The 15,531-nt window shown below is 48.7% G+C and overlaps 2 protein-coding genes across 4 annotated transcripts in view; both read right to left on the minus strand.

Moving 5' to 3' along the window:
• rai1 (retinoic acid induced 1) overlaps positions 1-4,005 on the minus strand; it is a 54,009-nt gene extending 50,004 nt beyond the window's left edge. For both annotated transcript variants that reach the window (XM_086054951.1, XM_086054952.1), the window contains exon 1: positions 3,763-4,005. The gene's annotated coding sequence lies outside the window, so the exon portion shown is untranslated. The remainder of the gene's footprint in view (positions 1-3,762) is intronic.
• A 5,659-nt stretch (positions 4,006-9,664) lies between these two features.
• fam20ca (FAM20C golgi associated secretory pathway kinase a) overlaps positions 9,665-15,531 on the minus strand; it is a 150,480-nt gene continuing 144,613 nt past the window's right edge. For both annotated transcript variants that reach the window (XM_086056650.1, XM_086056649.1), the window contains 7 exons: positions 14,305-14,397; positions 13,032-13,147; positions 12,534-12,714; positions 12,329-12,438; positions 12,121-12,202; positions 11,911-11,970; positions 9,665-11,531 (listed from right to left, as the gene is read on the minus strand). In XM_086056650.1, coding sequence (XP_085912776.1) covers positions 11,288-11,531; positions 11,911-11,970; positions 12,121-12,202; positions 12,329-12,438; positions 12,534-12,714; positions 13,032-13,147; positions 14,305-14,397 — 886 coding nt within the window. In that variant the 3' untranslated portion in view covers positions 9,665-11,287. The remainder of the gene's footprint in view (positions 11,532-11,910; positions 11,971-12,120; positions 12,203-12,328; positions 12,439-12,533; positions 12,715-13,031; positions 13,148-14,304; positions 14,398-15,531) is intronic.

The raw sequence follows: 15,531 nt of genomic DNA on the forward strand, positions 1-15,531 counted from the left end.
GGATCATTGCCAAGGCCTCCGATACTCTCCTACAGTTTAAAGTTGGTCATAATGCTGTTACTTGCAGAGTTAAGTATTTTTTTTTTAGCTGGTACTAAAAAAAAAAAAAAGGAGAACCACTGATTTAGCCGTTAGCGCTGTTGTTTTCCTGCTGTGTTTGTCTGACTTAAAATGCTAAATTCCGCTTTTTGACATGGCCTGGCATCCACGGACCGGACGACAACTGCCAGCAAGCGTCCTCGCCGGCAGCACGCCGCCCTGCCGTTGAAGCCCGTCACTTTGCCCGCGCAAGTTGGCAAGTCGCCCACTTTCACATCCCTTCATTCGCTTCCCTTGGCGACGCGGTTGCCATGGCAGCTAATTCGCAGGCGGCGATCTTACTTTGCGTCCATGGCACGCAGGCAGTCAAGCAAAACGCGCGCATGCTTCCGCGCGGGCGGGCACACGCGTGTGCCGCAAGCACGCAGCCTAGCAACAGCACCGCTCAATATGGGATGGCGCTAATGCGCTCCAAAAGGAAGCGCAACATGGCACGTTGGACCAAACAACTCGAGTTGGGGGAGGCTTGGGGATTTGTACAGCTATGGTGGGAGTCTGTCCCTCAAGGTCAGTTCACATTCAAGTACCTCAGCGGACTCATTTTGGGTCCCCAAAGTAAAACATTTGACTGGTTCGCAAAAGGGATGAAAAAGTCAAGAGGACAGCAAGATCGGTGCCAAGTCGTTCGGGTCCTTTTGGGAGATTGTAGAGGCACGTGTTTTGTCCCGTGTTTGTGTGATGGCCCATTTTGCTCCACGGCACCGACTGTTTGTTTGTTTGTTTGTCGTCGTCGTTGTCGTGTTCCCTCGTTCCGTCGGCCTCGTCTTATGATCTCCTCATCTTACCGCTTGTGTTGCGTAACGTCAGCAGGTGTTCAAAGACGCAGGCGGCGAGGAGCTTGGTGGCCACAAAACTGTCTTTTTTTTGTTCCTTTTTTCTTTTTCGCAAGTGCTGCTATTGTGCCCTACTTAGAAGACAGACGAAAGAATTTGCATGCACACGATTATGTTGAAGAAATCTTCACTCACCCAAATTGGAAACAGACTTTTACGTCAAATCAAAATTTGGACTACTAACATGAATGTAATCATTTAAATAAATTAATTAATTTGATGCTTTATTCATATAAAAGGTGTCTAAATACAGTTTTACCTGCAAGGTATAAAAAAATACGATAAAGTCTTGCACATCAAATCATCGTTCCCCATTCAAATGAATGTCAACGAAATTAATCCGTTCCAGCCTGCCACCAAAAATACAACAAAAAGGTTTGTTATGTGCTTTTTTCACATGAAAACTAGCCTTTTTTATGACGGCACTTTCTAAAAATGTCTGGCATGTACGATAAAGTCCCTCACCTACCAATCTTCCATTGTTTGGAAATAAAAATAAACGCATCGCACACTGCAATACGCTCGCCAAGGCCTGCAGTCGTATTTAAAAATCAACTTTAAGCGGTTCAGGCCTTGAAAAGAAGCCGTGGTCGAAAAGAGACGCGCAGCTGGTGCAAGCAAAGCTCCTTGGGTGTGGTGAAGGTGCAATCCTCAGCATCATCTTGTTCATTACGTGCTAATGAGACACGTTTGATCACAAAACTCTTCATTAAGCCGAGATGGCCCCAAACACGGCTGGGTGCCGGCTTTTGTTTTTTTTTTTCCGTCTATTAGCAGCGCCATTCCAAAGCGCCGTCGCTCGGAGTCCCAGCGTGCGTTTCAAGGAAGGATAAGCAAAAGAGAAGAATGGAGAGAGAAAAAAAAGAAAAAAAAAAAAAAAAAAAAAAAGCAAGCCCACTTTAGTCCAAAACGAAACGATTACGGGGACTTGGCTTTGTCCCCGCAATGTGAGGACGACCTGGAAGGCGGCGGAATGACACAGGCGGTATTAATTTTGCCTCGGCCACTTTGCGGCATCCTCCCAGCTGGCACTGAGCGCCACCAATCAAACAAGCGGCACGCTGGAACACGCATACAGATGAGATGCTCCCTCCCTGCCTCCTTCCTTCCTTCCTTCCTTCCTTCCTTTGTCACTTTCTGTCAATGCTTGCCTCCCTCGCTCTGAAACACCAACGAAGATTTTGTACATTTGTTTTGAAACAATCAAAATAACACTACAGTGTTGTTTTTGAATTTTGAATTGGTGTTTATGTTCCATGTATGTTTTTCATTATTTAGTTTTGCACATTTGGGGTACATGCGTGTGTGTACATTTTGCATATATTGTATATTTCAAGATTTGAAAAAGCAAAGAGCAGAATCTTGAGAAGAACTCGAAAGTGCACAGGTAGGCCAAGTTCTGTGCTCCCTCGTGTGTGCTCCAGTTAAGAGGTGAGCGGCCGCATTTGGAACCGTTTGAAGGAAGACTGGCTGACTCCAAAGTCGAAACTTTCATCGCCTCGCTTCCAAGCGTCAAAGTGTGACCGAAAGGTGAGGAAAGTTAAACAAGGAAGCGTGGCCAGAAAATGCCAATTTCAGCTGCCCTTTACTGCATCATTACACACACGTGCGCACACACACACACAACACACCGTGGAAAAACGTGTCTAATAGGCCTGTGCTGAAAACTCCACAGCAACACCGCCGCCCCCCACCCCCCACTCCCTCCTCCCCTCGGGTGCAAAGATGTGAGCGAAATCATCAAGTGGTGAAAAGCGCAGCGCTCACTTGCCGGCCTCGTGCAGGCATTTGCATGATAATCAGCTTGCTTTCATTGCGTTGCATCATGCGGGGAAACACTTTGACACACACAAGAGGAAAAACTTCGGAGAGAAAATTCGCGCACGCTCGCGCGCGTACGCGCGATAGTAGAAGAGTTGAGTCAGCACGAAATACGCCAGCGCAAAACAGCAGCAGCACAAGTGCGACGAAGATCAGGTACGGCAAAAGCGGCCCAAACATTCATTCACACACACACACACACGCACGTGTCTTGTTTGTCACTGCAGCGCGCGCGTGCGTCTCATCTCCCATTCATATATTCTTCCCCCCTTCACCTCTTATCCCTCGGCCTCTCGTGCTCCATCACACTCTCTCTCACTCCTTCGCTCATATTTGTCACCATTTTGAAACACACACACGCGCTCTGTGAAATCTGTCCTTACAGCTCATCAACACACTTTAAGGACGCGCATAGGCGCGCGCTTTGAATACGTGCCCACTTGTAACGCGCGCACACGCACGCACGCAGCCCTCCCTCTCTCGGGGTGAGCGAGCGAGCGAGCGAGGATGTCGGGAGCGTCCGTTCAAGTCAGCCGTGACACTGCAGTCTTCGCTTTCATGGCACAACTGAAGGCATGCATGCACGTGCACGCGCACGCGCACCACAGCACCAAGAGCCATACATGACATGCATCGAAAATTCTAAGCCAGCCACTAGAACACATTCATCGTCCTTGCATTCAGATGAGCAATTATGTGTGCCCACGCGCGCGTGTGTGTGCGTGTGCGTGTGCCCTTACGCAATCGGCCGAGTAAACAGCGCGCCCTGATAAGCTTCTATTTTGGCACCGACGGGTCAGCGTGCAGCGCAAAGGCAAAAGTTGAAGGAAGAAGTCAAGGCGGCCGTGCAAGTGACGTGACGTGGCGTGACGTGACGTGACGGAGCCCGGCTGTCCACGGACACGCGCACATGCATCAGATTCCGTCCACCTGTGTGGTCCACACGGGTGAGCGGCTGAGGGGGGCAGAGGCAGCAAGAGGGTGGGGGGGGGGACGGCGTGTGTGGTACCTGTTAGCGGTGAGCCGTTCTCGCTGCTGCTGGCTTCCGTGTGGCGAGGCTGCGATGTGCCGAGCCGAGCCGAGCCGAGCCGAACGTCAAGCGGCGGCCGGGGAGGACGCGGAGGCGGCGGCGGCGGCGGAGGCTCCCGTCGCCTTCCACTGCCGAGGCTGCAAATGGCAACGGCGGCGCTCACTCGCCAAGGCAGCCTCACTCGCCGCCAACGCGCGAGCAAGCTCTCGCTCACCCACACACTCCCCCTCTCTCTCCCTCTCGCTCTCCCCTCTCTCACTCTCGCTCTCCCCTCTCTCTCCTTTTTGCTCTCTCTCTCTCTCTCTCTCTCTCTGTCTCTCACGCAGGGTGAGGGGGCGGGCCAAACGGAGGTGAGTAGGTGGGGGGAGGGGGGGGGGGTTGTGGCGGTAGGAGAGGGGGACTCAGGGGGATAAGAAAGCAATTAGAAGACAGCTCCTCTTCCTTCCAGTTGGGGATGTATAATGGAATTAGCTGAGAGGAGGTATGGGGGTATGGAGTGGAGGAAGGTTGGGGCTGGTGGAATATGGGGGGAGGGGGGGGGTAGTATAGGTGTTCATGGAGGAGGAGGTTGCAGGGGGAGGATGTCAGCAAGGAGCCTTTTGGACAGTCGCCATACACTAAAAGAGAGAGGGAAGGAAGGAGAGCGTGAGCTGACCAATCATCATTTGAATTTTGCAATCAACTTTGTCAGCCTTTTTTCTCGACCTTCGCAACTCCACATGGACTCGCCTCATCAATGACCTTCAAAAATGTCATTGAATCGGCAAAAGTCAATCATCATGGTCCCTCCTGCTGTGACGCAACACAAAGCATCCTGGTGACTGCAAAGAGAGCCCATGACGTCACCTGCACTCAGCCCCCCCCTCCCCCATCGCACCCTTCGTGCTCACCCTCACCCTGGGTGTTGAAGCCCAATTGGCGTATGTAGCACACGAAGGTTGCGTCTTTGTTCTTCCAATGCGGCTGTGCATGCAGCGTTATTGTGCGTGCGTGTTTGAAGGCTGTGAAGGCATGTGGACCAAAACAACAAGTTCCACTTGCGAGTCACATATAGTATCACATTGCACGTGGAAAAGTTCAGCCTATTTTTATTCTTCACCTTTCGGATCGGATACCTCGACATCCTTCCAGTGGCGTAGTGTGGGGGTCTGGAAGGGGGGGGGGGGGGGTTAATGCAGTGCGGCAGAGGTTGAGGGTGTGCACACTTGTGCGACCGCATCATCTCACTTGTTTATTGACTTTTTTTTTTTTTTTAATCAATTGCATTGTGTGGGTTATTGGTCACATTGATGGTCGGGAAACATTTGGAAAGAATTGATTGTGGGATTGTGGTCATTTCGGATCACAAAAGCGTGGCATTTGAAGAGGGGTGTGTAGACTTTTTCTAGCCACCGGATGGCCAATTTGGATACTTACAATAAACCTAAGAAGCATTGATCGGCGATGTGGGTGGAAGACGAAATATACCTGCAAAACAGAACAAAAAAAAAATAGTCAATGCACAGAGCGACAAGCACACACCCTGCAAAGTGGCCTTAAGGGTAAAACGAGTCAATGGTCGGACCGGCGGAGCCGTCAAATTTCGGCAAAGTAGAGGACGCGAGCGCTTGAAGTGCGAGGCCACCGTGTTGTTATTTGAGCGCTTGTGTTGGCGTGGGAATCGTGCGGCTCCTTGTTTACTTGCGGCGCGGACGCCATCGCGTGCCTCGCGTCTCGTATTTGTGCGCCTCCGCATACGTTTACTCATTTATGGTGACAAAATAAATAAATCAATAAATAAGGACCAGAGGGGCCTGCAGTGTGTGCGTGTATTTTCGGCACAAGAGAAGGACTGTACGTGGCGTGCGCCTATTTCAGGGGTGTCCACACTTTTTTTCTCTGAGCGCCGGAAAAAAGAACAACAAAGGATGACTTTCTTCACCTTGAATTTTTTTAGCATTCTAAAAACAAACGACGTGAAATGCTATTCAGAAATCTATGAAAATCCGAGAATACCAGCTGCCAAAGGGCTTTTGGGTCCCAAATCCTTTGGGTCATTGTTTTGTGGCATGATGAAGCTTCTCTGATTATTTGGATGCATTTTTCTGCAAAAGGTTTTTGTAGAATTGAGAATTTTTCATTCGGCTGCTACCAGCGAGAGTTACGGAGGATAAAGAATATAAGCCTGTATTGTTTGTCTACGCGTGTTGCCGCACCGTACTGTACTTTCACTGAGGTTTGACCGTTAACAAAACAAAACACGACATCACAAACGCCGACACTACCCCGCCAGATGGCGCTTGGGCCTGAGCACAAAGACAGCAAAACAGTTGAGCAAACAACAGACAACACGTTCAGGCAAAAAAAAAAAAAAGGTGTAAATAGGTTCGCTCTGGGCTGCAACAACAAACAACTGCCAGGCTGCAGTTTGTATAAGACCGCTCGATATGATGGAGGCATGTTTTGATGGCGAGCGACTGATGGCAGCTCCTGCATGAAGACGACGCGCTCGCGTCACTGATTGTGCTGTGAATGAAAATAAAGGAGGAGGAGGAGGAGGAAGAGGAGGAGACATTGATTCTCCTCCCATTCAACCTGCTCTTGGTTGACTGACAGATGAACAGCCGGCTTTGAGAATCTTGAAAATAATCATGGTGCGCACGCGCACACCTGCTTTCATTCTCATATCACACACACACACACCCACGAACGCACGCACGCACGCGCCCCCATTTGGCAGTCAAGTCGACGCGCATGCGCACGGGCGGCCAATTGATTTGGCGTTTAATTTCCCTCCCGGGCGCTCTTGACGGAGGCGCCCTCGACTGACCTTGAAGAGAGACGCCAGAGGTCACGTCTCCCGCAAGCGCATCACCTGCAGCCCTGCAGCCCCATCCCCTCCCCCCCCCCCATAATAATAAACGAACGCTTTCCATCTGCCTTCTAATTATAGACAAAATGCGGCGCTTCCTAATTTTAGCTGCGGCGGCGAAATAGTGCGCCGTGAATAATTCATGAGTTGAGACACGGAGCCCGCCTGCTCCTGCCGGCATGCACGCGCATTGCCACCGTGTTGCGCGACGGCGCGCTCACGTCAGGCCTGCAAAGCAAGCGACACGACAAGAGACCAAAAAGAGACGAGCGGGCAATTGTGAGTTTGCTACAAAAGTGGAAAGAAATAATAATGACCAAAATGGAGATGAGACCGGCGCATATTGAATCGCTCGGAGACGCGATGCTTGACGTGGGCGCGCGGCGCTTGAATGATTTGCTCCAGCAACTGGGGGGGGGGGAATCCTCACCGGGACGGACGCGTTTGTTTTGATCAGCTCGGATGTGAACGCGCCGGCAGCTCCGACATCAACCGAGGCCGACTTGAGGTTCGAGCGGCCAACAAGCCTTTGAAGGCTCCTCCCCTCTCTCCTCTCCTCTCCTCTCCTCTCCTCTCCTCTCCTCTCCTCTCCTCTCCTCTCCTCTCCTCTCCTCTCCTCTCCTCTCCTCTCCTCTCCTCTCCTCTCCTCCGTGCCTGATGGTCACGCTGCAGGTTGACTTTCAAGTTGGTCGAAGTTCAAAACGTTTGCTTGCCCCTGAGGAAAGTAAAGCACGTCAAGGGAATTCTCATGAAACGCTTTCAACTGCACGGGCGATGTTTTTCCAAGCCACGTTGACCTTCTCAACTGTCATACAAGTTTAGAAATACACTGGCGCCATGAGACACGAGTGACCGGACTTTTTACGAGCAGTCATCATTGTTTGTTTGTTTTTTTATTTTGTTTGTGGCAGTCAACTCCGTTCAATTCAGTTCACAAAAAGCAGTCAAAAGGTTCTTGAAAAATGCCGCTGCGGTTGAACTTTAGTCCCCAACTAAACGTAGAACCAAGATAGTCACATTATGGATATAAAACAAAGATGCCTCAAGAAAGGGCCTAGCTAACTCAATGCTAACATCATGGCAAACGCCATTGACGTGCAAACAGTTAGCGTCGATAGTCGTGGTTTTACAACTCTTTGAAAAATGTCAACAGTGAATGAACACAGACAGATGTAACCATATTCACAGGCATGTATTCTTTATCCTCTGCGAAGAGAGAATATTATTACCGCATCTTACTGAGGCACTTAACAGTCGCTGTGAAACTATTCTTTGTTTGCGTCGCATGACTGTATTATCCCGCCTCCCGGTGGCCAAGGCGGGCACACCAGAAGGAGCAGCACGCAAGAAATGGAGTTGCAGTATTAAATCCTGATGCACAAACCGTTGTGGGACAATGTGCGACTAATAAAGGTTACGTGCGAAAGTCCAACATGCTCACCTTTTGAAGATGCTTGACGGGCGGGATTTGGCGAGTGTTTGGAGCAAGTTCAGATCACCTGCTGGTGTTTTAGAGGCACTGCTGGAAGAAATGGATATAGACAAAAGTGTCTGGTAAAGGAAACTGCGATTGGGATTGAAATGCATCACGTTGAGCAGACCACGACGGGCCTCATTTGCTACTTGAACACTTTTGCTCCGACCAACCAATCAGAGGACGTTCTTGTGAGACGGGGATGAGTTTGAAATGTGGTTAGTTACAATCCACTCTTATTTGTATTCATGTTCGGAATAAATTGCTTTCAAAAAATAATTTAAAATGAAAAGGATTGTAATTGAACTGAAAGTACGTTCTGTGAGGCCCGCATAGCGAGCGCGTACTTTTGAAGTTGCCTTTCAGCCCCATGACGTCATTCTGTGCTACTTTTTTCCTCTCGCTTGCATGCATGGCGGCTGCTAATTGGCGTGTTTTGCATTCAGCGCAGGTATGACTGACTGACTGCGTTGGCACCCTTCAAGTTCACATAAGGGCCAAGTAGCCTGGGGGGGAGGGCGGGTGGTGGGGGGTGGGGTGGCCGGGGACGTGCATGCGTGGGTCGGGGTCGTCGAGAAACACACGCACACGTGCACACACACACACACACACACTTCGGATCAATGCGAGGCAAGGGAGGAGTGTGTGTGATGGGGTGCTCTGTTGCCATAGCGACGAGTGGGACAGTGATGTTACCAGGCAGGAAAGGCTCCCTTCGAATGATGTGGTGGAGAGATTTTCCCTTTAAAAGCACAGTACGTCTTTGTCATTATTACCAGTGCAATATAAATACTAGCCTGAGATATTCATAAAACAGAGGGTATGTGTATGACGTCACAGGAAACGGAAGTACACTAAGCCGAGAAACTTGAAGGAATCAGCGCAACGTACAAAAACAACAACACGAAGAGCAGGAGTCACTAGCCGCAACTTAAACTGTGGTTTGTGCTTGGAAAACTTTCAACCAGGACAATACTGCCGCCTAGCGACTGTTTGCTGTAATGGAGTCTATATTGAAGCCAAAGTTTCAAAAAGGAACCGCGATGCACTCGCGTTCTCTGCTGGATAATATTGGCAGTACACAAACTCATCAAGACGCGATTTCAGGACCAAGGACAGCAGACCTCGAGCTAGAGATATGTTTGCATTGAAAATTAAACTTTTACCGCTAGTTGGGAATTCATTTATGACATATTAAGACCACTTAAAAATCCATTACAGAAATATGCATGCATAGTAGTCGTGTGAGTGTCCACATAAACATTTAAAATATAATCATTTTTTTAGGGATCCTTTTGGCGAAATGTGATATAGCTCGGTTTAATTAACAATAAACAAAAACAATTAACGTTTTGTATGTAACAATATACAGTGCTCTCCCAAAATTAAGCATAGGGTATTTGGCTTTTTGGGGGAACTTTGATGATTGAATTCAAGTGCAACCTTTACAGGTGAACTTAATTGGAATGAAAGCGAAACTTATCACATGTGATTGCGCAATGTCGACACTCCCACGAACTTACCTGCTGCCTTCCACCAGTGACTCAGTTGCTGGGTGCTTTCTCTTCCCTTTTATTTGGATTGCACACGTCAGTAAACAGATCTTCACAGTAACAATGCAACAGCAGAAAACAAGCCAATCACTGCGCAGCGACGCATGTTAGCTCAACAAAGTACGTCGATGTATTTACAATGGAGAAGAAGAAAAAGAAGAAACTGAAAAGCGCAGCCCCCGTTATTTTTCTCTCAGTGGGTGACATCAAGCATTTTCCATTTCTTTTGTCAAATGAGCTTTGCGCCCGACACGTCCCGTACTTCCTTTATTCCGCATCGACATTGAAATAGTGGCTTCTATCACTTGTAATTTGCTCTGAAAATAAGACGAAAAGTCAACGCAAATAGCATTGCAACGCTAACCCCGCAAAGTTTGTGGCTGACCAATAAATTGTCGTTTGGACACCTCCCAGAAAGTAAACTGAAAACACAAATTGCAACTTTTTCCTATGAAACAATTCTTTAAATAAGTGAACTGACACGAACGGTCTCTGCATGGTCTGCATATGAAAATCAGATTTGAAGTGCAATTCATAAAACAAAAAGTTGTGAATAGTTGAATGTGAATCAGCATTTGATTGTAATCTCAGACTGCAATTAGTGTCAGTGAATCAACAACGTCCGCTACTTGAAACACAAGCAGAATAAGGCCAGTAAAAGACACTGCATATCATGTTGGTGCACGTTTCGAAGGTTTTTGAGTATTTGGTGTAGTATGATAAAAGACACTAACAGAAAAAATAAACTAAAATAAAATATTTATCCTTGTGTGAAAAAAATGTGAATTAAGAAATTTTCCATTTTTCCATGTTGCACCGACTGCGAAAGCTTCTTTTCTGACGGAATACAGTGAACCACCGCCTGCATATTTGCACTTTTGTTTTTGCATTCATGTAAAATCGGTGATAGGTTGTAATGTCATCATTTACCGATCGATCAATGGTGTCATTGATCGGACTCGCAAGAGAATATTACAGCAAACGCAACCTCGTTCACTGCAGGGATCTTCTGGCAGCCATCGTTCAAAAGAAAACGTTCCTCAGCATACACAGTCGGATTTGAAAAAAAAAAAAAGAAACTCCCAATATTTGTAAATAATTTGGGGGGTTATTTGGTGGCCCTGCCCATTTTCCATGTAGTGAATGTTTCTCAGCATTTTGGGGAGAATTTTCAGGATTTAATTGGTATCATTTTTTCCAATGCATTTCAACGGGAGTCGGTTATAGGCAAATTTTGTGGGCCGGTCGGGTCCCAATCCCCTGCGAACAATGGCGGTCGACTGTACACTAAGATAAACAAGTTGTTTAATTGTTGGATCGGTCCATCTTCCGATTGGATCGGTGATGGTTTATTTTAAACTCGCTGATCAGTGAACGGCTCCAAAAGCGTGATCGTGTAAAGCCTCGACAAAACGTTGGCCAGCGGATCTGCCGCGTGATCAAAGCAAATGTTTGTGGAGTCTGTTGGTCCGTCTCGGTTCGAAACGCGCTCCCGCTGAGGCATCGATGACAAGTCTTGGAATTCACTGAATTCAGCGTGATATGAAAAGTGAGACTTGGGACTGGCCCCAGCGGCGCCGCATCCAGCGTTCCCGTTTCCTCTTTGAGCCGCCTGGCGCTCCCTCACTACCTGTGCGCGCCGGACCGGGCGCCCGCATCTTGCTCCACCACGTTGCCGTAGCCTTCTTTCTCCACGCAGTGGGCCAGCACCTGCAGCACCAGGCCCAGCCGGCGGTCCAGGGCCTGCAGGTGAGGCCCGATGAGGATCGGCGACAGGCGGTCTCGGAGGAGGGACTCCTCCATCATGACGCTCAGACGGTAGTCTTCCTTCGCCAGGAGCTGGAGGCGGAGGAAGGTGGACTTCTTCACCCTGGAAACAAAGGGTTTACTTTTATTGGTAAGATTCCTTCAATGAAGTTCTTTTTTGTCTCCTTCTCGGCGAGAAGAGAGGGGAGGGGTGAGCAGTTTAGCACGGAAGAGGAGGAGGGAGGGATCGTTTTGCTGTCATTCATGTGTATTGTATTTAAAGAGAAAAAATGTGCCAGTGGGTCCCGGTTAGCCCCAAGGACAACATGAGTAGCCTACGGGTCTGCTAGAAAGAAAAATAACAAGGTTTCTTCTGTTCAAAAAATAGATTGTGTTCAATGGGGATTTTTAATTTTTTTTTCACAGTTATGATGGTGTCAGAATGTAATGTGGAGCCACGCCTAATGGTGAGTGAAGCGGACAAAATGTTTGTGTCTTCGGACCTGCAGCATTGACTGAGAGGGACCAGGATGGACATCTCATCGTGGGAGTGTTTCCCAAACCTGAAAAAGGAAATCCAACCACTGTTAGCATCAGGCTAGATCTAAGAAAGAGAATATACAAGCAAATTTGGGCCAAAATATATTTGAAAAAAAAAAAACATGTGTTTGTGCCTTACAATGGCAAAATAGTGAAAGAAGTGTTGACATTACCCTCTTCCGTTGTCAAGGTGAATAATGAAGGTGTCATTTCCAAACTTCTCAAAAGTTTCGTAGTGATGGCGATCCATGTTACCTGGAGAGGAAAAGCAACATTCAACTCTATGGATTTTGATTTCAAATTCTATCCACGTCTCCCTCCCCCCAATGTTCCAGTTGAAATCTTGAAGCAGAGTTTAGGAGCAACAGTTGGTAACGGTACCCATCAGGAAGTCAAAGATGGTCATGTCCATGACATCCAGCAGTCGAGTGCCGCGGTCATACGGAGGCGTCTGCTTCACCTCGTCGCAGTAATCTGGATCCACCTCCCACCTGTTCACGTCAATAGAGAGTCAGTGATCAATAAGAGGTCATTGTTGCAAAAAAAAAAAAAAAAAAAAAGAAAACGGTGAGGAGGCGTGACCGACTCGGCCTTCTTGCGCTTGTGGTACGAGCGTCTCCAGGGGTTCCTCCACGTCTTGCGCTTGGCCAGGTTGAGGTCGGGCAGGAAGGCGGCCAGGGAGCCTTCGATCTGATCCGGTTTGCCGCACAGCGCGTGCTCGGTGGAGCAGTAGTACGAGCATTCGCCGTAGAAGCACACGTTGTTGGCTGCCACAGAGACGACACGGGCGCTTACTGAACAACAAACAATTTGAAGCAAACTTCTCATTTAAACTCTCTCTCTCTCTCTTTTTTTTTTTTTTTTAATTTCTGCGTTTCTACTTCTACAAGTACAACATGAGTCCTTTTGCTACCTGCGTTTTTTTTTAAAGTCTACTCTAGTCCATTCATGAAAGCCTCTTAGGATTTGCGTTCCTACATCGCCACCCTGTGGTCGGACTTGGAAATGACTCACTTTCCCTCCTTTTCATTCGAGTGCAAAGCGGCGACGACTTGCGTTGCGCTGCTGCCGCTGCAGTTTCTACCTGGCGAGATGAAGAAAGTCCTCCACAACTTTTTATCACGCGTCACGTCTCGGATCTCTCGCGTCATGTTGACCAGCCGCCCGGCCACTGGGGGAACTCTCCGGAAGTCCAGGATCCTGAAAGCAAAAGGACAGCGGGGATGCTTGAAGTCGCCTCCAGTTCAAAAAAAGACGCCGCAGCTGCATGTGCTCTCAAGTGACTTGCAGTCGTCTGCGGTTGAAATGTTATTCATTCGCAACAAAAGTGTAGCCATCCACACGGCGCTTTTCACTTGAGTGCAGTTTCGAATGCGTTTTTTAAAAAAAATGAAAGTTGCAATTGTCACTTTATTCTTGATTTCAATGCTGCACGGTCGCATTCAGAGGAAGAAACGGGACAAAATGCAAAGTCACGTGACAAGTCTGCCTCCTTGCTTGGCGTGTTTGCTTGCTTTTTGTAACGTAAGAACACTCTACCTTGTTTACTTTTCCGAGTGACCCGTTTGAGACTAAGCCTCGTGGGAGCAGACACACACGCGCACACACCACACGCAAGAGTGCGCGCGCGCGCGCACACACACACTCACAACGGCTGACGTGCTGATGCGAGCAGCGTTGCCGAAACCTAAGCTCACAGAGGACGCCATTGAGGAGCTGCAACCTGCACCGCCACGTCGGGCCGCCGAGACAAAGGAGCACCTGTCTTGGCATCGCTCTGTGTGTGCGCGTGAGAGAAAGAGCGCGCGAGTGCACACTCAAGGAGTTCAAAGAAGATACGTTTACCGACATTTGGAGGTACGAAATGCAAAGAGGTAATGCTAGCTCCGTTTTTCATGTTCATTCTAAGACGTCACATGCTAGAAATAGTTTTGATTTACATTTCTTCCATTTGGCGCGTGATTTTTCCTGAACTAAAAAAGCAGGCATTTCCTGAAACAAAACTGCTCCAGCTGCTGCTGCGCCGCCGCAACTCAACTTTAAATAACCTGCGCTGGAATGATTCATAATTTGTAATTTTAGCTTGTCGCGTAAAGGGATCATGTGAAAATCCACAAATTCAACAGCGATTACAAAGCGATGATCCCAGCACTCGGTGTGCTCAGCTAATCCCTCCTGTGCTCAAATCCCGTTCAAATATTCACCGTTTAAGTCTATTAAAATTGCACCTTTGCTTCTAATGCGCCGCCGCCTGCACGGAAGTCGAAAGACGCATTTCCACGCACGCACACACACAAGAAAGTCTCACGGGCTCACAGAGCATCTTCCAAACAAGGAGAGCAGCAGTGCAGGCTCACCTGTCCAAGTGGAAGGCGGCCACCTCAGCGTTGTGCCTCTCAAAGTCGGAGAAGTAAAAGAAGTCGGGAGGCGTTTGCTGCTCGCGCGTCTGCCTGAAAGATGAAAACAACCACCATGTCAACAAAGGCAGGAAGAGCGGGAAGCACATGCAAATAAATGAATAATAAAGAAACACCTTCAGGGTGATGCCGGGTCAAATGCTTCACTGGATAAAATTACTGTCAAAAATATTGAATAGCCACTAAAAAAAAAAAAAAAAAGCGTTGTTGATGTTGGGCAGACATTTTGCGGCTATAAAGAACCTTTGAGTCAGTGACGTTTTTTTTTACCCACATACGCAGTTCATGCGTACCCTGTTGGAGCGCCAGGTGCCGAGCCTTGTTTGACTTTCAACGTCCTGCCATTTCTCTCCTTCCTAAGCGACGTGACAAGCACAGATTCACCCCCTAATCTTGATGTTCGACTCCAAAGCAGTGCTGATCTCAAACCCAAAGCGGTGCAACGCCGCCATCTACAGGCATCTGTACGTCATTGCAGTTGTTTACAAAGCTGAATTTCACAGGAAAGTCAAAACCTGTTGAAAAATGTGCTTCATGACGGCAGGAATGCAAGGTTGGAATGCGGCTGACGATTATACTGACAAATGGGGGGCAGGGGGGGTTGGTCGCAAACGCTAGGGATGAAGACGTGTAATTTTCCCTCCTCATGCACATCCTGTAGAGCAGGGGTCCCCAACCACCGGGCCACAGGCCACTTTGGACCCCCCCCCCCCCCCCCCCAACCCCAGCGGGAAGCGCGGTCTACAATTTGGACGGGAAGCGCGACGGCTGCAGGCAAGGTGACTATCTGTGAGCACCAGAGCCTCTCTGGCAGCGCCTCGCATCCAACACAGCATCAATTGGGCGTGCCGGCGCGCCAGCTTGAGTCTCGATCAAGAGTCAGCAGGACGGAGACGGACGGCCTCATCTGGCCAGATGGCCTGGAGTCGCCGGCAAGGATCAGGCGGCGGCTTACGGCTCTTCAAAGCCTCGCCGCTCGCTCTCCAGCTACCCTCCCAGCATCACACTCGAGCGACCGCGTCGTGGACAAAACATGCTCGACAACCAGAGAGGAAGACGTATCAACGTCCATCTCGGTGATGGAAAACCCGGACGAGGTTTAGACAACGTATGCGACCAGCACAAAAGCATTTCACCGTATTTTTGATAGCGCTCTTGTATCGCACG

Source organism: Filicampus tigris, chromosome 16, assembly GCF_054856515.1.
Source record: "Filicampus tigris isolate MCC_2025a chromosome 16, RoL_Ftig_1.0, whole genome shotgun sequence".
NCBI classification, from domain to species: Eukaryota; Metazoa; Chordata; class Actinopteri; order Syngnathiformes; family Syngnathidae; genus Filicampus; species Filicampus tigris.